Source organism: Gambusia affinis, linkage group LG15, assembly GCF_019740435.1.
Source record: "Gambusia affinis linkage group LG15, SWU_Gaff_1.0, whole genome shotgun sequence".
In the NCBI taxonomy this organism is placed as follows: domain Eukaryota; kingdom Metazoa; phylum Chordata; class Actinopteri; order Cyprinodontiformes; family Poeciliidae; genus Gambusia; species Gambusia affinis.
In genome coordinates, this window is record NC_057882.1 from 9668171 (window position 1) to 9695718 (window position 27548).

The 27548-nt window shown below is 37.1% G+C and overlaps 1 protein-coding gene across 5 annotated transcripts in view; it reads right to left on the bottom strand.

Moving 5' to 3' along the window:
- Positions 1-4844: 4844 nt before the first annotated feature.
- Positions 4845-27548, bottom strand: part of nrxn2a (neurexin 2a) — a 162975-nt gene continuing 140271 nt past the window's right edge. For all 5 annotated transcript variants that reach the window (XM_044139847.1, XM_044139850.1, XM_044139848.1 and 2 more), the window contains 6 exons: positions 25504-25685; positions 18186-18357; positions 15023-15112; positions 12193-12521; positions 9053-9137; positions 4845-7311 (listed from right to left, as the gene is read on the bottom strand). In XM_044139847.1, the coding sequence (XP_043995782.1) occupies positions 6509-7311; positions 9053-9137; positions 12193-12521; positions 15023-15112; positions 18186-18357; positions 25504-25685 (1661 nt within the window). In that variant the 3' untranslated portion in view covers positions 4845-6508. The remainder of the gene's footprint in view (positions 7312-9052; positions 9138-12192; positions 12522-15022; positions 15113-18185; positions 18358-25503; positions 25686-27548) is intronic.

The following is a 27548-nucleotide window of genomic DNA, read 5'->3' on the forward strand; positions in this document are numbered from 1 at the left end:
TGGGTGGATGCTGAGCTTGTATGTACAGGTGTACAGTTACTCGTCTGGCTCACATAGGGATTTTGCATTTGTGCAAAATAGTTAGAATTTGAACCAAATCTGACCTGATCACCTTCATCTTCCACATGTTTGCTGAGTCCCTACATTGTTTTGGTAAAGTTTAGGACTATATAGCTCTCATTAGGAATCTTCCTTAATGTCCTGATCTGTGAAGTGCATGATCAAAAGCTGTCCAGTCAACAGTTTGTCCCACCTGCAAATGTAGAGAGGACATTTTAAATGTCCTACCTACATTACGTATAATCGAGATAACATATAATCTCAATTATACGTTACTTCCTCCAATGAGTTTCCTCTGAAATACATTATTTAGTACAATCTGGAAAGGTTTCAGGAGTTTGAATACTTCTGAAATGCATTGCACATGTATTTTCAACAGGCATATTTATTTATATCTTGAAAAATGTAGAAAATATAATCCTAAATCACTTTTAAAAAACTACCTCGCAGGACCAGGGCTTGGTTAGACAGCTGTAATCTGCTTTTGCTGCTGGAGCCGTTTTGTTGAATTAACCTCGTGACATCTCTGCAATTCTCAGGAGTGGCTTATTGTGTCCTTCAGCTACCCCAGTTTGATACCTTCTGTCAGCATGGATCAGTCCTCACCTGCACCAGACCTGCAATGACACCACAACTCTGCAGCCTGAAGGACTATTCCTTTCCGTCTCAGCACAAAGGGACTGACGGGACAAGTGACCCCCGCTGGCTTGGAAAACAGCCGTTCTAAATTCTTGTCTTTAGTGATAAACCTTTGGAAAATTGATGGCTGCTTTAAAACAGGCAGCTATTGCCTCAGTCCTAGAAAGAAATGTGTGCACAGTGGACAGTTCCTCTTTATCTCAGCAGGGGGGGTCCAACTACACAAGTAGCATATAACAGCATACAGTTCTTCCTCAGATATGGAGAAGCCATGCTATTTTCATCAAAAGTATTATGTATGAGGACATATTTTGCTTTTGCCATGGCTTCATTTATGACTCACTTAGTATGCAACCTCTTTATTCCTACTGTAAAGATGATATGGAGCCAGAGGCATTTAAAAACATTGATTTGTCTTCTTAGCTATTTAATATCATGCAATTTAATGAAGCAACCAATAAACCAGCATCTCTCCTGACTGGAAAGTAATTCTTTCCTGTGGATTCATCCATTACTATAATTATTTTTTTCATTTATTCCACTTGCAACTAAATTATTGTGAACTGCAGTGGAGTCCAGCGGTTACCCAGAAGAGCCTACCAGCACCGTAGACTCTAACTAAACCAAAAATGGCTTGTTAATTTGAAAAACTAAACAAAACATTTGAACCTAATTTAGCTCCGTATACCAGACTTGTAAAAAAAGTGTTTGAAATTTAAGTTAAAAAAGAAGTTGTATTCTTATTATGTTTGGGTAAATTTATAATGAGACTGCTAGTAGGTACTTTTAATCTCAAACTATTAATAAAAATGTATTTACTGTCATGCAGTGATGTCCTGACATCCTCTGACATCTGACATCTCGTTTTCATTAGTTTACTAAAGTTCACAACTACATTATAACATGCTGGCCAGCTTTTATGCTAAATCAAGTAAGCCAATTTTAGATTTAATTTGTCACCTAATTAGCAATGTGCCAGTGTCAGTTTCATTCCATTTGTTTTATTATTATTAGAAATCATTTTTTAATCAGGGAACAATCTATTCGTGATTCCATTAGAGCAGTGCTCTGGGGATTTCACAGAAGGTAACTGACCACAGTTTTTTTTTGGTAATTTTTATGACCATGAACATTTTTATGTTCATTTTTTAAATTGTTATTTTCCTCTTTACTTGGATGCTCTTTACAGTTCTTCCTCTATACTTAGCAGCACGAAATTATGAAATGACTATGTGCTGGTATGGCAGATGGTTGTGTTGGCTGCTCTAATATAAGGTCCCAAGGTAACAAAAATGACTTTTCCTCAGGTCCAAGGAAATAACACTGATCCAATTATGATTCAAATCACTCCCCAGAGTAGATACAAGCACATTGGATGAAGGTGCTTGAACAAGAAACAGACTTATGGAGCTCTACAAGATCAAATGTAGTTAAATCCATGGGGTGCCATTCATGCTGCCCAAACCTGAACAAATCTAGCAGCTATACATGAACTGGCTCAGTTAAACGGAGTGTAATGTGTTGCGCTCCTCCTCTATCACCCTGAAAGAATTGGCCATCTGGGTCGTCTTCGTACTTGTGGAAACATGATTGAGTCCTGATTCTATCACATTGTGCAGTGATTCATCATCCCAGACAAAGGAGTCAGCTGGCTTAAGGCTTTATCATATTTAGACCTAATAGGGCTAAATTAGACAAATCAAGATAAAGACATTCTGTTTCAGCCCCCCAAAAAAATCTTTTGTTCCATGATGAATGTTTGATATGCGGGCGTTACTGTCCCTACAGAATTATGCTGCCTCCAAAGAAGAGAGACGGGAAAAGAGCAAAGGATGAGCGAGAAAATGATGATGAAACTGAAGTGTAATGCACACTTTTCTTGAATTATGATTTGTATAAAAACCTGTTTCTTCATGTTAACATGCTAACTTTTCTTGTTTGTATAGTGTGACCCTTTCAGATTAAATCAGTAAGTATTTAATCTGCAGTAGCATTAAATAGTAATTACGAAAGAAACCCTTCAAGTTAAATACAAAGGATATTCATTTTCAAATGTAAGGTCACTTGCATTGGTTCTTGCATAAATGTTGCCCGTGACACTGCCCTCATTGTTCACCTTTGTAAATATATTCACAGTCTACTTTACTTGATACATCTTATTAGTATAAGGTTTACCACCATTTGGTTCAGGGTTTCTTGAATTCTTTGTTTATTTAACAAGGTGTAGGAAACATTTCTGAGATTTGCCGTGATGCTGCCACACGGTTTCAGCAGATTTGTTGACTCTAGATGTAAAACTTGAGTCTCCTGGTACTAAGCACCACAATGATATCTCCCTCTCCATTACACCACGTCTAAAATGGTTTCTCATTCACACAATTGCCATTTACTGGATATTACTGGTTTTAGACCTTACTATATAAACTATAGTTGTTGTTGTGCATGAAGATCTAAGTTTAAACTTCAACAAGACATCTTCTATAGATGCTTAAATTCATTTAGTTACTGCAATGTCATTGGCTGAATCACTATCTGTGCTAATAAAGAAAAGAACAGGTGTGCCTAGTAAATAGTCCAATGAGTATATATAAAGAAGCTTCTTGATGCTTTATTGGCATTGGAACAACCTTAGATTGATAAAAAAGAACCAATCTAATTAAAGTCACTCTTATTGTAGGGTAACATCCTCGAGTTACAACTTCTATACTTTCTTTTTGAGACCTTGGTATTTCTTATGCTTCTGATGTTCCATGTATCCATGTTCTTGATGTTTCTGTCTCGGCATCTTCTGAGAAGCTGGATTATTGCTGCAACGTATTGTTGAACATAGACAACTTTCCTGATGCCTTCTTGGCATCAGGAAAATGCTGATGGAAGGGAGGGGGGACTTATGCATCTTCCAGGAACATAATGTCATTTTGTACTACAATCACATAAATGTGTTACCTTCAGTTGTGATAAAATTACTACATGAATAATAATAATAAAAAAAACAACTTTTGAGAAATGTAACTTTGCATCATGGCAATGTTTTATGCCATGGTGCAGAAATTGGCCCCTGACTCTTCAGGAGACAGTTCTTTGGAGTGTTGAACTGAGAAGTTGTTCCAATTTGAGGATGTCTCAAACATGAATGAAAGAATCAAAACAACTCACCAGGTATGTTTTTGATGATGGGATATTATAACATGATACGATGCTCAAAACTTTGCAGAACACTTAACTAGACAGCTGTATTTTACATTTTGATCAGTTTTCAGATTTTCTGAAAAAAGCAGACGTTGCCTTCTCGTTTAGCCCCAAACAAAAAATCTTGATTCAAGACTCCAGACTATTCCTAATTGACATGACATGAAAATAAGATGGTGGGGAACAATTAGTAAGTAATTCTTTTTTAATCCAAGCACTTGTGTCATCCAGAGTTGTGCCCTGGACTATAAATTTCAACTCACATTTCAAAACCTGATTCTCATATTTATTTACTAATACCTGGAATCTTTTCTGCATTTTGTCTTACCTTGTATTTTACTAACATGATAACTTTGCAAGTTTCTTTGGGAATGTTTGGAACACACAGGTGCATGTTGGTAAGTTAGAATACCATCATAAGTTTAGATCAAATCAGTAATTAAATACAAAGAGCAAAAATTTAATATTATAGATTCATTAAACCCTGATTGATGTATTTTTAAATGTGTATTTCTACTATTTTTATTATCTTAGTTTGCAGCTAATGAAAAACCTAAATTCTATGTGAAATCTAATGTCAGATCAATGTAAACATTTTCTTAATACAAAAATGTTCCCATCTGACAGTGGAGAGTAACCTACAAAAAATTATTGCTTTAAAAGTTGGCTGTATGCATTTATAGTAGGTATATTATAACTAGAAGCTAAAGTGGAAAAAGAAAGTACAAAAAAAATGTTCAAATATTTGGAGAAAACTGACAATAAATATCATACAGCACAATGGCGTACTGTGAACTGGACTAACATTTCTGTATTAATTATTTTTGAAAAAGTGAATTTTGGGTTTAATTTTACTGGAAGTAATCATAATATGAATTTCCTTTTATGAACTGAATCAGCTGCAATGTAAGTAAACAGTTTTAAGTCACAAGGAAGTATCACAAGACACAGGTGTGTACAAAGTATATAATCAAGTGTATTTTCATCTTTATCCACGTTCTGTACACATATTAAGATCCATTTCACATGAACACTATACAATAGCAATGAGTGAGGAATGGTATATTTTCTGAGCGCTGAGCAGCTCACAATAAATGGCACTTTCATAAAAAAAAAAAAGAAATCACACAGCATGAGCAGATAACTGAAAACAAAAAGTTATCATCAGATTCACTGAGATTCAGCACATATAAAAAGCACAACAAAATAAAACATTGATTGGTTCCATCCTTCGGTTTCCTCTGCATTACCTGAATGGCAAACAATGGGAAAAAACAATGATATTTGCAGCTATCAGAGGAGAGTGTGCTTCTTTTATTATTTTTTTGTCCGGATTAAAGTAGAAAGCAATCTAAAATGTGGTGTGTTAAGAAGAGTGGTGACAAGATACATCGAAATATCAGAGAAATATTACAGTTCACAAATTTAATTATTCATCCCACAGAATAGTCTTTTGGATAACTGATAGAAAAAAAAATCAATATTTTTGGCTGCTTTACAAGGATTATTTTATGTCTCAGAGCTACGCTTCCATTTTCAGTGTGCTTTTTAAATTCCCAATGACAGAATAGAGGAAATAAAAGGTTGTTAGTGAGCCGGCCTTTCTCCAAAACGCTCTTCAAAAGTGGGATTTTGCGTTTCTCAAAGCTCCATCGAACTGCAACAGTTTGGATGTGGCGATGGAATCAATGGTGGGTGCTGGACCAACAGTCCTGGATGTGATCACATCCTGGTCAGTCCGTTAACCTCTATATGTACAGTACATACGAGCAGTGTTTGTAGAGGAATACCTTCACATGTTCACAGTTATCCCTTCATTATATCACACAATTCCTCAGATTCATCTGACTGAAACATTCGAGGCCTGCTGTGTAGAGGTATGAATAGTGATTTCATGACCACTTTTAGACAGAGCTAGATGTCCTGGCTCATTTACAGTACAAGTATCCACCAGTGAAAATAATCCCATCTCAGGAGGACGGACGGACGCAGAGCGATCGGGGTAGTAAAAAAAAAAAAAGGAAACACATAACATAAAACGAAGGCTGCCGATGTGATGTCTTCTCATAGTGAAAAGGGCTTTCTCTTCGAGTGCGCTCGGGATGACTGCCGGGGCGCTTGCTGCTCATATACCATAAAAATTCAATAACTGGCCTGTTCTGCCTCATGTATCATAATGGGGACATTGAGACTCAGGATAGAGAATTATAAAGAAGTCCAAAGAAACTGGATGTTCTCAGCACTTTCTTCACAGTACCATATCCATGCTATGTACAAAGCCTAAGTGGATGTTCTCTTTTCTAGCTAAGTTAAAAACATGAAATAAAAATCGTACACCAACAAAGAGATGGTGAATACAGTGTCCATTTTGACACAGATGACGTGTTAGATCTCGTGTCATTGACGGGGAATATAGCACTGCTGGGGAACTGGGCATCCTTGACGGTAGGGAAACCAATATCTATTCGCTTCGAGTGAATGTTTCCTTGCGGTCTGGGAAGTTTTTCAGATACCTGATGGATTCAGGTTGCAAAAAACAAAACCAAAAAAACCAAAAAGGAAAACAGCATCCTCTCTCATCCTCCAGTCTCAGTCCATGGTTGCCTATTCTCCTTCTCTTTCAGACATAGTATTCCTTGTCTTTGTTCTTTTTGCCCTTTGTGATGGCCTTCGCCACAGAGGCGGTGGCTGTGCTTTTGTCTTTAACCACTGCTCCGTTGCCCTCCACGGTGGAATTGTTGGCAAAACTGTGACCCTGGTCTGCTGGGTAGGAGCCTTCATCCCGGTTGCGGTACTTGTACATGGCATAGAGGAGGATGAGGATGCAGAGAGCAGCAGCAGCCACGATGCCGACCACCATCCCTGTTGTACTACTGGACTCCCTGATGACTTCTACGGCGCCTGGTTGGTTCTTTTCATCAGAGGCTGTGGGACTGGCTGTGGGCACATGGGGAAAATTGGGGGGGTACGTTAGTCCTGGTGTGTTACGGGAGGATGGAGGAGCAGGGGGCAGGAGCACCTGGTCGCGGGTGTTCATTTTGCCTGCGGGAATGTGGAGCTGGTCAGGATTGGTTGTGGGAACAAAAGGAGGTAAAGGGCGGGATTTCTGAACTCCACCCTCACCGACGGCGGGAGGTGGAGGAAGGACTGTCCTGTCAGTGACCATGGGGGAGTTATTATTGTAAAAGTCCTCATCATCCGATTCCGTCATCTCCCCCGAGCCGAAGGCCGAGACTTCCACAGGGTCACCGCAGTCCTCCTGGTCCGGGGGGCAGGAGGGATGAGGGGGGAGGATCAGGGACTCTTTGGTGGTTTCAAGAGGGGAGAGGAGGGTGGGGGGAGGAGGGATTACAGGGTAACGAGTGGCGATAGATGGGGGCTCAAGGGAATCCACTGTTATAATAGGCAACACTAATTCACCTCCTAGAAAGGAAAGAGAAAAAGTAAGGTATCCCAAATTAGAACTTGTCTGACTAAACAGTTCAACATTTTCTGGCATTTATGCTAATGTCAGTGATATTATTATACTGCATTGCCTTGCAAAAGTATTGATGCTCCTTGAATAACCACAAATTTCATTGTTTTTTTATTGGGGATTTATGACAGACCAAAACAAAGTGGGTTATACTTGTGATCGTGGAGGAGAAATATTTAAGTTTTTCTGTAGAGTTTGGTGTGCATTTATATACACCCTCCCCTATTTAACAATAATCCTTCAAAATAAAATCTAGTTGAAACAATTTCTTTCAGCACAAAAAAAAAGATTAAGGCCACTGACAATAAAAAACAACAAAAAACCAAAATTGCCATCTTCAAGGATCCATTCGACCTTGTATACAATCCCTTAAATCAGACATGTTCCTTCACAAAGTTAGTTCTCCTCCTGCACAACTCACATCTCTCTCATTGATTCTGGTTGCTTCCAGTTGACCATCTATATTCAAGTCAGAACCCTGTCAAAAAAAGTCATAATTCAAACTTTTTTCACAGAATTCTGAGGAAAAAAAACATCTCAGTGGCCCTAATCATCATCTATACTTCAAAAATGACCTGTTTGGTAAGTTGCAAACTATTCTCAGAGAGAAATCCTTAATAACACACAGCGGCTGCATTTCTCAGAGTAAATATAGCCGCTCTTTGAGCTCTTTAAGCTTACTGAACTTGAGCCATTTCTGAGAAAGAATGGGCAGACCTGCAAAGCTAGTAGAGACACACCTCAAAAAATCTGCAGTGAAGGAACGTTCCACAAAGAGATCTCTAGGATTTTTATACAAAAAATCTAAAAAAAACAAAAAAACAAAAAAAAACCACACATCACTGACTGCTTTTGCAAGACATTGCATATAACACTCTTAGAGGTGTGATTCGTAAATGCCTGGGTATGCAAAAGAGAAATCCTTAATAACACACAGACATACGGTAACCAAAACGCAACAAAAGCTTAGTCAGGACACATGCAAACACACTAGGACCCCTAAGAGGGTGAAAGCTCAATGAAAGGCACATGACAAATGGATGAAAGTGCAAAAAACTAATTGGCCGTGCTGCTGTGTGCACATCTGTGGGCAGAAATTCAGGGATGACAAGAGAGGAAACAGTTATTTGAATGAAACACAAACATATCTCAGAGGTTGAATGTCTGTCTGTCTATCCATCTATCTGTTTCTATTTACAGAGTTGTACAGATATTTATGGTGACTCCATTCCCTTTCATCATTATCATTTGAGTCACATGCTGCAGAGCCAGCCAGCAACAAACAATTCTGATAAGGTCATATTAATAATGGAGGCACCCATAATAAGGTCAGACTCATTCTTGAGTTTCAAAGCTTGTAACTGTCACAAATCTGATCTACTGTCATCCTATCTTAATTACTCTGGCATGCTCTTAATTTTCCACACTCATTTTCATTAATTCAGTCCAACTGAGTGATTTGCAGATGGGTTTATGATGGGTAAAAATTAGACGAGGTTTTAGTGACAATCAAAATGAGAACAGCTGTTCGAGCAAGTGGTGGAAAGAGGAGTGGAAACACAAAGAAAGAATTCAACTGCTGTGGAAAACAACAATGGAACCAGAACACTTTGTCCGCTAACAATCCTGTGCAGGAGTTGAGCAGCAGTCCAATGCAATGTTTTTCTGGTTTTCCGATAGGCTACCCACCTGTTCCAGGCTCACACTCTTCCAGATCCTCATCGTCACTCGGACACTCAGCTGATGCCACCAGAATATCATCAGAGCTCTGAGGCTGTAAAAAAAAAACAACACACTGACAAAAATACCTCTTTGGATGAACATAAAAAAAATCATGGAAAGGTTTTCCACCTGATTACTTTAAACTTTGATTACTTAAATCAAAGAGTTGGCTGAACTTAATATATTATGGTTATTCTAATTTAAATAAAATGAGTTGGCTCAACTTATTTTATTACAGTTATTTTATTAAGTTTTGGCTGAACTTAATATATTATGGTTAATTTACTCATTTACTTGGACCCAATGTAATTTAAAAGAGCCAGCCCAACTAATTTGCAATGCTTTGGACCAGATAATTTACTTGACTAAGATTAATGGCAATTTAGTTGAAACCAACTTTTTTTTTTCTCTGAAGAGTTTTTGCGGTGCTAGTGGCTTGTATTTTTTTGAGACAGTAGGCAGACAGAGTGAGGACATGGCAAAGGTTGCCAGGGCTGGGAGTCGAACCAGTGACGGCTGCGTTGAGGACTACGGCCTCCAAACGTGCAGCGTGCTAAACCCCTGTGCCACCACAGCACGCTGGAGAAACCAACTTATGTTACAGTGATACCGTCACACTACTTATTAAGTTGACGATTGTCAATATGACGATATGATTGTCTTGCGTGAACTCCCGTGACATCCCGTGATCTCACTCGGCTTCAGCACTATATCAGTCTGACTGTAATGAATCGTGTTATCTCAACATGATTAAATTTCATAAACGTGAAGTTGCTGAATTTCTTGTTTATCCAACATGATTGTATCACGTTTTTGTTTGAAACATGAAATTACTTAGTTAAAAGTATATAATATTCTTTTGTTAATCTGATAACCCCCTAAGTTCATTTTTTACAGTGCAGAGTGAATGAACTATTAAGACATTTTTAGCTAGAAATTGTTTTCCAGCTGCTTTTTTTTCTTGCTGACTGTTCTATTTAAGGAATATCTGCTCCATACAGAGCTATGCCACAGAAGTGTTTTTATTGTTCTTTTGCTTGGAGCAACTCCGGTAAGAGTGCATGTTCAAAACAAGCACATATGCAGCTGCTCTTTATCCTTTAACCCCTGTGGCGGTTTTCATGCACTGTGTGCAAACAACGAATAAACATCACTGATAGATTACCTGTAGGCTAAATGCCTTTTAATACTTTCTGTTTTATTGTGAACAGGTTTGTTTTGTAAGCAATTATCTTGGATGAATTTCCACAAAAAAATGCAGCTTTAAGTTAAGAAGCCGAATGCGAGGAGAACTGTCCTTTTGATACATTGACTGTACTTACAAGACATTTTTTTATATGTGGCACGTCTGATTAACTCCATCCTTCGACATCAATGGATGTTTTTATATAGAAATCTTTTAACTTTTCACCTCTAACCACATCTTCCCATTGGTTAGAAGAGAGGCAGTGTAATTACCATTTCTGTTCAATAACGTTATTTTGCTCAGGGGTTTGGTCATGGAAGCAGTGGCAGTTTCTGTGGTTCCTCAGGTTTGACAAAAGGGCTCAGAAAATATATACTGAATCATGCAGACTGATCTTGAAACAAGTTTTCTACTGCTTGCGTACATATTGCTAGTGGGTGACTCAGTTTGTTCCTTCATAATTACTGTAAGAAAATATGACCACAAACGCTGGATGCTAAAAATAATCAATGGTTATTTTGCTCTTTTTCATCAAATCTGGGCTTCTTTTTGTCATTTCTAGTTCATAATATTAAATAAGTCAGTTAAAAAGACTATTTTAAAATAGTTTTAGGTTCAGTTTGTACAACCACATAAAAAGCATGTGGAATATTTTTTGGCATCACATATTTTTTTTATTTAAAGTCCTTTTACTGAAATGCTAGAGAACACGATGTATAATGCATCAAGGTCCCTTCTCTAGCAGCACACCTCCAGTCAGAAGGCTGAGACATTTTGCCCGTAGTTACAAGAAAACAAACTGGAGAGTTTGGAAACATTTCTGGCCCTGAGTTAAACCGGAGTGCTTCTACTATGTTCTTTGTGTGAAAATCTATAAAACAAATTAATGTTATTGATAAAATGATCATAACGCTAGTAAATAGAGTATTATGGTAATTTAGCAGGATTGATCATTTGAATTATGATGCTGGTTTTTGTTTAACAAGGTATCTAAACAATAAAACTGAATATGATTATATTGTAAGACTCTCACTCTGTTTTATGGGTAGAGAGCATACGCAAATGGTATTAATTTATAAGTACATCTTTAACATGTTGGTCTTCAGGGGAAAAAAAAATAATCGAACAAAAGCACAAATGTTTTTTGTTCTCAATAAGGACGTTTTCAAATGTAAGAAGCCAAGGTTGATTGTTCCAAAATGTCACGGCCTTTCCAAGTGTACGAACCAAGGAGCCTAATCTATCATCTGATTTCCCTTCGTTCGTGTGATCACGCTCTTTTATTGGAGCTTGAGAGATCCTGACACCTGATGGCTACATTTAAAGGTTTTTACTTAGTGCTGACTTTTTGAGCACAAGGCTCTTCCTCAGACTTGAATTTCCTACTTTTGATCTTCTCTTTGCACTGTTCATTTCAATGCACGTGTATGAATAATGCATGAAAAGGTCCCTCCGACTAAGAGCACAATGTGACACTAGAAGTAATTGGAAAGGATCTAGATCTTTATAATATTATTGAGAAGCCCTGCTTTTGGTTGGCTGTGGAACTAGCTATAACTTTTAACAACCGTACACACAACAATTTATTGTTTGTTTGTCTTTTGTTTTTAAAAATGTGTCAACAAAACATGATGCGTTGGTTAGCAGGGAAGTGTGTTCAAACTGGACTCGGATTAAGGTAAAAAAAAAAAATACAAATACATATTCAAATTCAAAGTAAACCAGAAAAATAATAGCAACTAGCAACTGTAAAAGTAAATCAAATCAACTCAGACAACAATATTAAATCAGGTGAGCCTTATCACGCATCGTCTCAAACCATTTTGAAACAAGTTTGTCCATAAATATCTGATTCAGAGTCCGATTAAGTTCCTTTTCTCAAAAATCAGCCGTCAACTTGTTTTCATTTAAGCTGCCCAACCTTTGAGATGCTCTCCCTCAAGCTGGGAGACCGCTGCCGGCGGGTGGTGGTGGTAGCCATGGTGGTTGTGGTTTCCATAATTGTGGTGGACATGTCGGACACGGCCAGCGGTGTCACAGAGGTGGTGTCCGTAGTCAACGCGGAGAGCGAGTCTCCGACCAGGCGCAAGTTCCCTTCCACCTGAACGCTCGGGTCGTTTTCTGCAGCCAGTTTGAGCACCTGGAGGCCGTTGTAGTACAGCCCGGAAATCTGACCCTGGAAGGGCCGACCCTTGTCGTAGCCGCCAATTTTAATGGCCGCCTGGCTGTTAAAGATGGTCAGCTGTCTCCCTGATATCAGACAGAAACATGGACAAAGAAAAGGCAGGAAAAAGAACGCAGACATGACAAAGTCAGAGAACTACTTTTTCCTTCTTTTTTTTTTTTTTACTGGTAAAGCATTTGAACCAGGTGAGCTTTAAGGATTATAGAGATTAGTACAGTTTTTAAAAGGTTTATTTAGATGTTAACTTTAGAAGGGAAGCTTAAAACTTTGACTTCACAGTTGATGCAAGAGGATTAAAACTTGTTTAGGTGTCATTTTGGACGTGTTTAAACATTTTAACTGAACTCTGTGGGAAAAACGACTAACATCATTATTAATCTCTTAGCTTTAGAATAAATTTTGTGTGCAGCTCTGTAAAAAGTATTTCCCCCTTAGATATTTCATTTTTCTTTTTGTAATTATTTTGCATGTTTCAGAACATCAAACAAATCGTAATATCAGACAAAGAAAATCATACGGTTTCCAATTAGGGCCTTTCTATTTATAGGAAAAAAAAAATCCTCTAATCTAACAACTTCTTGTGAATTTCTGGCAAATACTCCCACGAAGTGATAGCTGTTAATGTTTTTTTTTCCCATCATTATAGAGAAATTTTAGCCCACTCTCTGTGGATTGAGAGTTGCTTCAATTCAGCAACACTGCAGGGCTTTTAAACATGAATGGCTTTGATAAAGTCATGCCATAGAAACTCAGCCTCATTATATCTGGCATGAGCTGGACATTCTCCTTCAGGATTTTCTACCAAAGAGGAGAATTAATGAGTTAATCAATTATAGCAAGACACCAAAGTCCCGACTTGGAAATAAAGCAGGCTCATCCCATCACTCTACCACCACCATGTTTGACTGCATTATTCTCTTTTTCTGAAGATTTAACAGAAGACACTTCTTCCAAAAGGACCTGCTCTTTTTGTTGGCCCATAAAACATTTTCACAAAGGTTCTGAGGATCAGTAGGGTGTTTATGGCAGATGTGAGACAGCCTTTGTTTCCTTTTTGGTCAGCAGTGGCTTTGACCTTGGAGCTCTTTTTACCAAGTCTTTATTATTGAACACTGACCTTAACTGACCCAATAGAGGTCTGCAGTGGTCAATAAGCTCCATGCTCAGTCTGAGACCCTTTGATTAAGTCATTGACGATTTCTTGAAGTAATTTTGTTTGGAGGTTTTCCATTGTTCCATCTTTTCTCCATTTTCTTTTGGATAATAATGGTATTAGGTGGTTTGCTAGAGTGTCAAAACCTCCGAAATGTCTGTGTAACTCTTTCCAGACTGATAGATGTCAATGACTTTGTTTGAACTACTTTAGATCAGGGTAAAATATATTATTTATTCTGACAGTGTAGCCTGCTTCATGATATTAGACAGGCACCATTTAATTAATTTCTTTATTCTGTGAACTCAGTTTTCTAAAAAATGTGGTTCACCTTATTTTTTCACACGATTGGATAGCTTTAAAAAGTGTTTTTTTCTGCTCTTACTCAGGTTATCTTTGTGTGATATTAAAATTAGTTTGATAATCTGAAACACTTAAGTGTGACAAATGAGTAAGCAAAACAGAAAATTGTAAGGGGTGAGTACTTTTTCACAACACTGTACGCCATGTCCATTTTTTATTCATTTTTTAAGAATTTAAATCTCCCAACTGTTAAGCTTCTTACTATGTGAAGCTGACTTCTCCTCCCACTGACCCCTTCAGCCATTAGGTATTTAAAACATGCTTTGCTAGGGATTTCAACACATCCAGCTGTGTCCACCCCCCTTAGAGGGGCAATGATAGCCCACTGCAACACTGTCAGCAGCCTCACTGATAAGCAGTTACATCACAGGACTGCAGTAATGGGCCTAACTCAGGAGAATACTTATTAGCAAAGCTAATGGCTGCAAACAGTGAACTGCTGTATTTAAACAGCCTGTCAGGTCCGCTGTGTTGTGGTAAAATATACTTAGCGTGGGAGTTTAGTGTGACTGCAGAACAATATGAGGAAATACAAGGTCACAGGGAAAAAGTAAAGGGAGAGCAAATTCATCTGTGTGATCACATCCAGAAGTTAGGGTTTAAAATGTTTAGGTGTTATGAAAGACATTTATATCACAGGTTAGTTTCACTTGGGGTTACCGAAAAGGTTATACAACATTTTAATGATGTTTTATGTTTACTAATTAGACACAGCATCTATTTATACACACTGGTTAACAGGGATGAATGGGGGTTAGACAAGGGTTATGAGCTTTGATTAATTTATTTTAAAATGTTTAAGGTGCAGCATCTCCACAAGGTGTAAGGATATAAAAGAAATAGCAAGGCTGATATAGTGTTACGCTTCAAAATTTATTTAAAGGAAATAGAGGCCATCCAAATTCACTGCCAATAGAAGTTCAAATTCGAGTGGAAATTTGAATGAGGCTAGCTAGATCCCTCTCATCCTTGTGTCCTGGCGCTGCACCTCTTATGGGGAAAGGTTATTTAGTGGTTATTTCTAGGGTTAATTCATCTAATCATTTTTACCTTTATCGTTTATCCACTCGTCAACTACCCGACCAAGTCTGTACGGGATTCTTTGTCTAGCAATAGCCAGTCGCTCATTATCATAGTGTCCTTCAAAGAATTTGGAGAGACAGGTTAAAGGTTAAAGTCTGCAAGCTGAAAGATCACAAGGTTAGCAACAACGTTCTAAGGTCTAACAGGGTTAACAAGTTGGCAATTTTCCATCCAGCTGTGAGTTAAAACAAAGGTATGCTTTACTTAGAGCCATCTAGTTATTGTGAGTTACATTCTTAAAATGCTAATTAGAGAAACGTTTAGGCTATTTATAATTCACTACTCTAGTTAGTGTGATTTATCTATTTATTTAAGCAAATCAAAATCTTACATCAGAGATCAATTACAGCAAAAATCATTTTATGCAAATACAGGTTAATTTAGGCACACACAAGAAATACATAACAGCTTAATGATTCAAACAAAGCCAGTCAGAAAACCCCATGCAATTAGGCAGTAGACTGCAGAACCAAAATTGAAACCCCAGATACTATAGAGAGCTAAAGTCTCAGGCCTCTTCTGTTACACAATATATGTACATTGCATGCACAATTATCAGGAACTGTCAGTATGTTTTTTATTACTTAATTATTGAAACACTTGCAGTCAATTTAAAATGTTATTGAATTCAAATTTGCACGTTACACAAGGACGTTTTATCTTTCTCCACTCCATGTTAAGCGGTAAAAGTTAGTAGATCAGGTTTAGGTTCAGGTTTATTCAAGTACCAAAGGCCAATTAATCCTACAGCAAGTATAAAAGATAGAAAAAAATGAAGAAAGAAAAAAAACTCTTAAAAATATAATAACAACAAGCAACATTATTAAAATTTATGTAACTGGTAGGGATGCTCCAATCTAGATCCGAGTTATTGGGCCAAATTCTTTAATATTTTTAAGTGATCACCTATACAACTAATGAATAAGCTGAAACGTTTCTGATATTTTGTTGCACTCATTTGTTCTTAACAATGAAAGTGATAAAAATATCTTATATCTTAATTTAACAAAATGCTCAGATTTAACTCTTTACTGTAGCTAGGAGACTTTTACATCTTACATGATGCCTGGTCTTGAGCTGGGCACCCCTGCTGTTCAAAGAGCTGCCAAGTTTGATATGACTCTCTCATCTGGAAAGATGAGGGAAGTAAAAAGGTAGAGCTCATTCTACATTATTTTTTAAGGCCTTTCTTGATTTGAAGGATGACAGTGATGCGTTGATTATCATTGTGTTTGGAAATGTTATCTTCAGTCCATCATTAACTTGAAACACCTGTCCTCCACCTGTGTCAGCTCTGACTTTATCAATGATCCAGAAGCAGGTTTCATCACGACTTGCTCTGACTTCATCAGCCAATAAAAACCTGAGAAGAATCAGTCTGAGGTTATCTCAACACATCTGGTTGATAATCGCACGCTACAGCGTTGCTTCAGTCTTATCATTGTACATTTTGACATTACCTACAAGAGGCATTTCTGGCAGATATTGGCTTTATTTTTAATTGTATGAGTACTTTGCCATTAACATGCAACATTTTCTTTTACTAGATCTCATTACTTTGACTTTTCAGCATCATCTAAACATATTTTTGGCCAATTCGTCTTAAATTCAGTCTGCTTTTAACTGTAGCTGCTTTGGGCTAAAAAGATCTTATGAAATGTAATGAATTAAGTCACAAATGTTCAATTGGATAACTGCGCATAAACGGTGGATGATGAAGTGAGTGATTTACTGGGCAGACTTAAGAGGTCCTGTTAGCATTTTAATATCTGACACTTATAATTAAATTTTGAATTACCAATGACACATGAAAAATAATACATCGCAGTTGCATGTTTGTTAACTCTACAGTATTTGGATACAGATGAGCCACCAAATACATTGTAGCTTTAAAAAAAATCAGAAAGCCGAAGAGGAAGATGACTTTAGCTCTCTATGTACCACATGCAAGCACAAAACATAACATTTACAACAAAATTATGGTATAATAGATTAATTACTCTGAAAAACACAAGAGCAAGGTTAGCATCTGAATATGAGACAGTGTGAATGTGTTTACTTTGTTCTGATTCAGCAGAGAGTATGTAGTAAATTAAATAAAGCTGAACACGTTTTAAACCTTCGGTGTGTCATAAGACACACCTGCATTTTTGATGCTTTATCACTACTTCATGACATTTAATTTGAAGCCAAAACGGCTTCACAATATTCATAATTGTCACCTGCAGCACATGTTGCACACTCTTTTTACAGCAACAAAGCCCTCCTTTATGATTGCTCCGGTGAACTTCAATCATTTACTTTAGCAAATGTTTAAAAACTACTGATTACTGAGTGGGAGCGGAATAAAAAAAAAATGCACACATATTCATCTATATTATACAATTCTGATTTCGGCACAACTGTGGCAAATGTGCGTGTGCGTGCGCGTGTAGGTGTGTGTGTGCGTGTGTGTGTGTGTGTGTTTTGAGCACCAGCTGGAGGCAGAGAGGGGACTTGCTTTCCTCTCGCTCTGCCAGCTTGTGCACCTGTGCTGAATGATGTTAATTACTTGATTGCTTCAGAGCAGGTTAAAGCACAGGCAGCAATGATCACATAATCTATGGGTTTTTATACCATCGGTGGCTCTATGTGCAGTTTATATTTATGGAGGTTAGTGATTTTCCTTATGTGTTGTGTTCCTCTTCTCTAATTGCATCAGTATTTTTACATTCTTATGAACATTTCCCTGACAATGACATAGAATAACCCTGATAGTTTATGTTACTATTGCAATTAGTTTTGCACGGTGCATAATATCTTATTTGACCTGAAGTTTAAATGTTGGTAAATAAGTGCTTAAAAATGTTTTTGAAAATTACTTGAACCGACTTCTCCATGAGTGGCTGTATGTTTAAAAAAAACAACCATTGACTAAACTTCTTTTATTAATTTTCTGACCCTGAAATTTTAATAGTTCAGCTTTCATATGTGTGTGTACAAATGTAATAATTTGCAGAGGTAATTATATGAACAAAATGACTTCCAGTGGACACTTGCAATCCCCTGAAGCCTACAGAGAAAAAAAAAAATCCATGCTGCTCCTCATGTTAATCACAGTTTACACAACATGCGGTCTCGCCTCCCTTACCTGGTGGGTACCGCTCAATGACTGGATGGTTGTCCACCTGGAGAGTGGCATTGCCACCACTGCGTGTGAAGCGCACAACATGGTACTTGCCATCATTTACAATGGCGGCAGGCTCGTCAATGGTGATGTCATCTGTTCCCACATTAAAGATGACACCCACTTTCCCTTGATCCTGCCGGCAAAAGACAGTTAAGGAGTTAGGCAAATGACTAAAACAAGGGATACGGTTAGTTACCATGAGAGAGAGAACAAAGACAGTGACAATCATTTGTAAAATTAACAACATTGTTTTACCCATGCTGATTTATTTCCTCATAAGTAATTCTTTGACTATATTTATATATCTTATTTTTATGTACCTATTTCTAAATTAAAATTCAAGCCATTCCATACTGAAACTACACAGAAATGAGCTAAAACGATTGTTCGCAGAAAATATTCTATCTTCTTAGATCTGAACAATATGCTAAGCTTTTCCTTTAGGGTTCAGTGAAAGTTCTCCTCTAGAGTCAGCTCAGGTTTCCTGATTTTGATCAGTCTTGACAGAACCCTGCTGTTTCTCTTTTGGTTGACCAGCTTCTCATGCCTTTCAGTCTCTCCCAAGTCAGACCAACAAACTTCCCTGAAAGGTCAGAGCTGCTTCCTAATCTACAGCCTTTGGGTGCTGCTATTAAGAAACATTGGAAAACAAACAGTGTGGTTTCTGCGCCTCTTTGACTTTTTCCTTATTGCCTTAAAGTCTTTCTAAATGCAAGGGATGGTGGCAGTGGTAGTTGTAGAGGACATTAGAAAAAGAAAATGCCAGGCACACCGAAGGTAGAGTTTTACTTCACCATTGTCTGAGCAATGCCTGAAACTACAAAGAATATGGAAGAATGCAATAAAAATATGCTTTTTGTGTCAAATTATTTTCGTTTCAGCTTTACTATGAACAAACAGCGCTGAAGTTTTTATTTAAAAAAATCTTAAATCCAGCAGACTACACCCATAACTTGAGAAAAGATGGTAAACAAACAATGACACTGAGTGGTGCTTTACTGAAACAAAACCCTGCAAATGGCTGCTCCTGCACACCACATTAGGATGACAAACCCAGCAGGTCTCAGAACATTTATGAGACTGAGACTGAGAATAACTTTTCTTTAAAAAAAAAAAAGTTCCTGACATGTCCCACTTATTATAACTGATTGTTCCTGCACCCCAAATCGCATTAATGACTAAAACATAAAAAAGATTTCTAGAATCTAGACAGAATTTTTCTTTTCTGTTTTTTCTGTTTTCTGTTTTGCAAAATCTGTAAAAAAAACAAACAAACAAAAAACAATCACTCATGTAGGCCTTTGAAATAAAAAAATGATAATTTATGCAGACACATTTGGTTTTAAATTTAGTGGTCTTCTCAGAGACCTTAAGTGTTTCTCTAATAATATAAAGTTTGTGATTGAAAAAAAACAACCCTCGAGACTATTCTTCAGTAAAGATGAGGACTGTGATTGAGACTTGAGGTGCATTTAAGTTGCACAAACAAAGACTGAACTAGAAGCAGCAAGCTGGTTGGTGGAGATCCTTGCTACCAAAGATCATGAATGACCTCAGTGATGTGCATGCTCTCTTGTGAAATGTGTGTTTGATTTATTAACCACACTGTGTGCTTGTAATTGTTCGTAACAAGCTTTCAATTTTTGCTGTAGCGTCATAATAGTGACTACAGGGACAGCAAACTGTGTATTAAAAAACATAGGATGGTTTACTGTATCTACCATTGACCAAATATGTTCATAAATCATTTTTTCCAAGTATGAATAGTCTCAACAGTTTCAGTCCTTCACTTTTTAATGACTGAAATAAACATTTTCTCATCAAAAGCATGCCATTTATTTTTCCCTCTAACACTGAATCGCTGAAAGTTGTCGTCAGACCTAATTTATCACAACATTTAACTGTTAGCCTTTAAATGTGCGATTCATCTGTTATAAGCTGCTGTTTACTATCACAATATCCAGTTATAAATATAAACACAATCATACATTGTTTAATACAAGAAAAACATAAGGAACAGATGAGCATTTTCTAAATATCAATTTCTGAATCATAGTTATTTTTTAGTCCGACTTTTTAGTCGGTAAATTTTAAGACTGTCAGATTGTTGTGTTCTAAACCTATTTTTAAAACATTTGTTGTCAAGCCTAAGCAATAAAAATATTTCAAAGTGACAGAATCAAATCTCGTAAGTAAGTTAATTTGGTTTTCTCCAGAAAAAACCCCCAAACAAACCCTGAAGTCATTTAATCCATCACTTGTGTGCAGAGCTATCAGTGTGGCTAATATTGTGAAGCTACAGCAACAGGAGCAGAATCTGGATGCCAGTAAAAAAAATGCCTAGCCTGAGCACCAGCTCAGTTTAACTCCTCATTACATAAAATAAAAACTCAAGTCCCAGATTACAAGTCTAAGCAAAACCTGAAGTTTTCCAACTTGCAAGTGTGAGTTGAGTTAAACGCCATCACCGTCTTAAAGATGATCAGCTAGATCAGCTAAGAGTTATTGCAAATATGCATCCACATTACCAAATTTTACACTCAGAGTTTTCATTGTCTGCTACATATTGTACCTTAATGCATGGTGGTGCTGTTGTTAGCACTGTTGGCTTAATTTAAGAACAAGAATAAAAGGAAACTTTGACAGTGTGAACATTTCTGTCATCTAACTGCCAGGTTTTTGGTTTATATGCAAATTATTTTGAATAAACTTTAACAGTGGGAAACACAATTGTCAATATTGTTGCTTTGTGATGCAAAAGCACCAGCTAATCAATACCACACAAGTCAGAGTGAAGACGAGAACCCCTACTGTCAAAATATTCAGCCCTCACACTTAGTTCATACAAACCTGTCGGCTGATTAAAGTCAGTGTTACTGATCCTCAGTGGGAAAGATCACAGTGTTAGACCTCACAGTAAAGAACACCTAAATCACACAAACGCACGACTAGAAACCCTGTTATCACCTTTTCACATACATAATTAATCGCTCTTACAGTATCTCTTAAATTCAGTCCTGCACTTTCCATGTTTCTCTATATTCCACAGGCTTTGTAGAAGGTTACTTAGACTTTAATTACTCTACTGATGAGGCCGTCTGACGAGTAGTCATTAGACAGCTACAGGGCAGAGCGACCTAAGGTTAATCTAACCCTTATGTTGGACAACGCAATTAAAATCTCTTAGGTCAAAACAGTCTGTTGATGGTCTCTTGCTGCTCCATAGAAAGATCTACTTTTATTTCTTCACGGCTTGACAACAATATAGCAGCGAAGCAGCTTGTGATATCTGGTATAACAACAATCTGGCACTACAGCTTCAATTAACCCACAATTCCCTTTTTTTTTGTTCATTTGCTGTTTCTGTCGGTTTATTTGAAATAATCTTCCCTCTAACTCATCTGATGAAGTATTCGGTGACACCATCAACTCAATTCTCAGAGCTGAGATCAAAATTTAATCCCATTCCAAGGGAGAAGGTTTGATTATCATGTAGATAAATTATGATCGTCAGGATTTATCTTTGATTAGTTGAAAAAGAAAATCCTTCAGGGCTCTATCACTGACAGATCTGTGATGAGTCATCATTGCCACTTGATACATCTTTAAACACAGCTTAAAGTGGACAGATCATTATTCTTTTAAGAAGACCGGCAGATCTGTCTGTCTCAGTTTGTCATCAGCCAACTGTCTTCCTCTGTTCTGCCTGGCTTTACTAGGTTTTTTGCTGTAGACGTCTCAGTGCTGCTGGGGATTCAGAGGCTTCTTATCTTCTTTCATTCCCACTGGAATAAAGAAAGTGTCTTTTCAGCAGCTCGGCGATAGGAATGGCAGACGACGACGGATACAATTGTCGGTGAGCATGGAGAGCTGATTCTTTTTCATTTCGGAAGATTACTTGATGGAAATGAGACATCAAAAAATAAAAAAAAAGCCTTTGAAGCGTTCATCCTTTGAGCTTTACACATTTCCCAAATGATCAAAAGAAAGTATTTTCTCTAGAATGACATCCATGTGCAAATAAATTATTACAGTAAACTTCATTTCAGATGTTTAACATTACAGAAAAATGTTCAATTTTAAACATCAGGCTTTGGCTTTTAATGACCAGTGACATATAGTCTTGCACAAAGAGGTTGTTAGTCTTCTGACACACAGCAGTTTGCATAAGCCCCACCTGACCTGAGTTCCTTCTCCCATGTTGCTGTTTCACCTGCTTGGCTCCAGGAAATTTGCAAACAAATTGCAAACAATCTAACAAACCTCTGAAGCTTTACTAAAACAGCTGGATTTATTCTGAGATAAAGCTACACACTACACAATTCTGTTCACTAATTACATAATTTTTGAAGGCAGTGAGATGTGATTAATTTTATTTAGCATTATCAGAATAAATGGGAGTCTGGATACAGTGCAGAAATTCCAGATTTTTATTTGTTAAAAAAAATAAAATAAAAATAAAGACAATGCATAATTTTATTACAACTTCCCAATTATGTGTTACTTCATGTTAATCTGTCACATAATATTGCAATAAAATATATTGTAGTTTGTATTTTGGGTGCAGGACTTCTACCTCACCAACACATCTGAAGTAATCAGGTTAATAAAAACATTTCTCGGCTATTTGAAATATTACTCAGCAACTTGGCTTGTTTTGCCATGTACCTGATAAATTTATTATGAAAATGCATAACAAAGCATCCTCCGAACCTCATCTGGTTACCAAATAAGTGCATCTTTTGCCTCTCTGCGGTTTGACGCATAGCTGTGCTCCGTAACTTCTTCAGCAATTCTAATCGACATAATTTTCTGAACAGTGAGAGCTTTGTAAGTTGCATCTTTTAGACACTCATTAAAAACATGATCATTTGAGACCATCATTAGTTCCTCTAATATGCTCTCTGGTGAATGTTGTGATGGTTTGTTCAGTTTGTGCAGAGTAATTGGTCTATGAAGCTGCTGCACAGGCCATCTTCTGAGTAACAGTTGCAGTGAACTGTGTGACTACTCTAATATGGCACTCTTCTGTTTCACTGCTATTATTTGTCTTACTATAGTTCTAAATAATAATAAAAAAAATAGATGGGTGTGGAGCATCGAAAGAAAGGGCTCTTATCTAAATCACCTATATGCGTGCAGCCTCTAAAAGTCATAAATCATCTGTTTCCTTTACTATTTTCAGCTCTCCCTTGTGACCAGTATTATTTTGGCCAGCAGCAAGCAGTTTCTCTTTGTCTTCCCAGAGTCTCCACAGTCCTTTCAAAATGATAATTAAAGCAAAGAAACAGAATATGTTAAAAAAGGAGTTTTACGAAGCGACAAAAGGCCTCGACACCCTCTGAAATCTTTCTGGATGTCTTTCCACAAAGTGGTAATAAGGTGTCAAACTAAGCAATCTGTCGCGTTGTGAGAAGCTTGGCAGCTTCTGAAAAAAGGAAGAAAAAAAAAAAATTGCCTGGTTTGCACGTCGGCAGCAATCAAGGCATTTATGTGCAAGGCAGGCTAGGTCAGCATCACACATTTAAAAGTAAAATAATTTAAACGAGAAGTGTGGAGAGGTAGGTGCCCTTTCGGCTGAATAAAGAGACTTTTACAAATGAATTAACTGACATTTATTTGCACCATCTAAAAGGTAAATCTATCGGAGGTTGCTTCTCCAACATTTCACTGGGATTATCAAAAAATAAAAAAAAAAGTTATTTTCAATGAAAACTGAGGGAAATTATTCCTCAAATTTCAGTTTTTAATGCCTGTCTTACTATAACCTAAAGGCACAATTTGATTTATTTTATTGATTTTAAGTTTTAGTGCTTTGTTACCAATTAACAGTAGTTTACATGGTCATCAAGCCTAACAGCTCAAAAATATATAAATATATTTTTTTAGTTGTAACTTGAACAGGCTTGGATGTCTTGAAATTAGTGGTACATGCTAAAAGGCAATCATGGAATTTGTAGAGGGTTATTTTAAAAATGTTAAGCATGTTAGATAAAAAAACCCCATGATCTTGTAGTCTGTATTTTACAGAATAAGTGTCTTAAAACATGAGGCAACATGCTGAATTGTGCGTAGAGACCAATAGATGTTTTACTCTTGCAGGCCTTGATGAATTTTATGACTGATAAGGCTTTCATTCATCATCACAACATTTGTGTGTTCAGTTACACGTGACTTTAAACCAGCAGTAGATGTGTGCCTGCATCATTTTCATCATATACAGCATCATCCCAGGATGGCATGTGTTGTTCTACCAAAGAATTATTCAGGTTTGATTTATGACAGGACGCATAATATGCTTTCAGTAAGCATGTGTTCACAACAAACTACATACACACCAGTTTTTGTCAGGTGCTTTGACAACAGATGTGATTTTAATTATTACACCACTCAGATATTTCACAGATTGTCTGCCTGGTTTCACATCCTGCTGCGTCTACACACTAAAACAGACCTTGACGAAAATAAACTAGCATCTGCTGACTCACTTGGACTCAATCTATGGAAGAATATATTTTAGAAAACATCGCATAGCAAATGTGATGCTCATCTTCCTGTTCCTTGTATTTAAAAATTTTTTTAGCTACTAATTTACTTCAATGTTTGGACACCGTAGCTGAACATTGGTGAATCATACAAGCTGTGGCGTCTTAGAGCCAAGAATAAAAGCATTAGTAGTTACAACCTAATTCACAATTTATTACAATAGGTTTTAGGAGTATTTTGTTTAAATGTGGAGCACAGTGCATTAACATTGTAATCATGCAGCTTTTCAAACATTTAGAAACTGTTTTCTTTTTTTTCCATGTAATGAAATTCATCTTTTTTTTAATTTTTGCCACTGTTGGGAGATTTTTTTAAGTTAGATTTCCCCTTGTATAACTAGAAATGTTTGTAAAGTGTCCCTCTGGTCGCTTATATTTAATCCATCTCAGCAGTTTGTTGCTCAACAGCCTACAACATTTACAGATAAGTTGCAATTTTAAAGGACATAAAGGTAAAAAAATGTAAAATACTATCCAGTGGTGTATGTTCTTTTTTTAACTCATGATGTCAGGAAATACATTTTTAAAGTAGTGCAATTTAGAAAAAAAGCTACAAATATTTAGGCTGATGACATCACAATGACCAGGAGGACTAAGCTGATTGGTAAATTAGTAAATACTATGCGACTCGCCGTATTTAAATTGAAATTGATAAATTTTACATGAAAAATCTTTTGCCTGCAGCCTATATTGACCACAACATTTAAAAAAGTGTCTCCCTGTGGTGTACTTACAATGTGCAGTTGGAGATAGTCTCCAAGCCCATGGGTGCTCTCCACGCGGACCAAAATGGCCTCCTTCTGTTGAGTGCTGAAGCCCACGGCTAACCGGTCGGCCCTGGTGCTTGGCCTTTCATTGGGGGCCCAGGTGAATGTGATGAGGGCCCCTCCTTTGCCAAAGATGTATGTGGTCCCAGCTGGGAACAGACAGAAAAAGAAAACATTAGTAAGTAGTCATCGTTTTTTTTTTCTTTTCTTTTTGCAGGTATTTAAAGATAGGTCTCGTCAAGTATAAAAATTCAGATTTTTCATTTGTTCTTTTCAGTTTTTAAAGCACCAACCCTTGTATGAAGATGAAATTATGCTTTCTCCTCTAACCCTCTCTTCACAAGGCCACCTCTGTCCTCAGCTATGCTCTCCATTTTTTTATGTAATTCAAAATAATGAAAAAAGCAAACCAAAAGCTTCCATCAGACTGCAAAGAATAGAAGTTAATTAGGGATGAATACTTTCATTTAATAGTTATTAAAAACCTTAATTTAGAAAGTAGAATAAGGGTTTTGAAAGTAAGCAGCGACAATCATTAGCTGAATGATGCAGCCAAATAATTGTCATAAGATTTTGGGACTCACACATAAAGTTGTTTCAAATATTACATTCAACACTATAAAAGGTTTAAATTCTCAATTTTGAACAAAACCAAACAATTTTTTGATTTATGTTTTATGCAAGATTCATTCTCTTTCTGAGCCATAGTCATGCTTATTTCTCAAATCTGACTGATTCATTATTTTAATTTTTTCGACTTTCACTTTTACTTATTGCGTCATACATGTAGATACTTAACAAATACTAATCTTATACCTCTGCTACACCACTCCATGCCTATCTTTTGTTTCAGTGGAGCAGGGAGACTCTAAGCCACAGGGAAACAGTTCTGTTTTTGTTGCTAGTTTACTTCACATCATATAAACTGACTTAGAAATAAATAAAACAAGTCGTGACGTCACAGCAAAAGAAAGGTGACCTGTTCTGATGCAGCAGAACACTGTAAATTTGACATGCTTGACCCAGATACACATGTTGTATTAAGACCTATAAGGCAAGAGCAGCATATGCTATTTAATGTCATAAAAGGACTTCCTACTTAACAGAATGTGCTTCCTCTTTTCATTTTTATCCCCGCCTAGCATTTGATTTTTATTTTAAACAAGAGCACACAAGTCAAAAAGAGAAAAAGGGTGACTGGAGCGTTAGAAAAGTCAAAGATTAAGAAATGCGCAACACTCAATTTTTTTTTTAAAGCATTAAGTCATGTCTGATTGAAATTCCTCCACCTGGTCCTTCAGAATCTGGCAGGTGCGTGGCAAAGCGATGGCTTCTGCGTGAACTTTTTACCCCTTAAGTTATTCCTCTCCACTCACAACGATTCATGTCTGTCTTTGAGATAAATGAGGAAACGTTGAAGCTAATTTTGTCATTTACAAGTCTAGCTCAATTAAAAGAAATACCTGAGAATATCCGCAAAGTCATGTGTTTAAATTCTGTCGCTTGTAAATCACACCTTTGAAAGATGTGAAGAGATGTACCGTCCCGGTTGTTTGCTAAACCTGCTGCAAATTGCTAAATTCTGTAATTTGTTCAAGGATATTATGAGAAGAGCAGTAATCCATTTATGCACCCCATGCATATGTAAATCATGCCAGCTCAAAGTTAGGACTTCATGTGGTGACTGCAGAAAGTGTCAGATAATATCTTATTGTGCAGCTGTCATGCAGCTGGGAGCGGAAACAACAATCACCTTAGAAAGAACACAGCTCCATGTTTATGGCACTGTTGTCACACCTGAAAAGTGTAGCTTGCGCTTTAGTGCGCTTGGTATTATTCAGTGAAGCTGAGGAACACTTGAGGAAAAAAATTGTCGCCCCATTTTCAACAATCTGCAAAGGCTCTTCTGCTGAGTGCATAAAAGGTCTCCTATTGTGGAAAACTAACTGCTGGCTGACGGCTAAAAATAACATTAAACGCTTCATCTGAGGGTTCAAAAAACACCTAGCGCT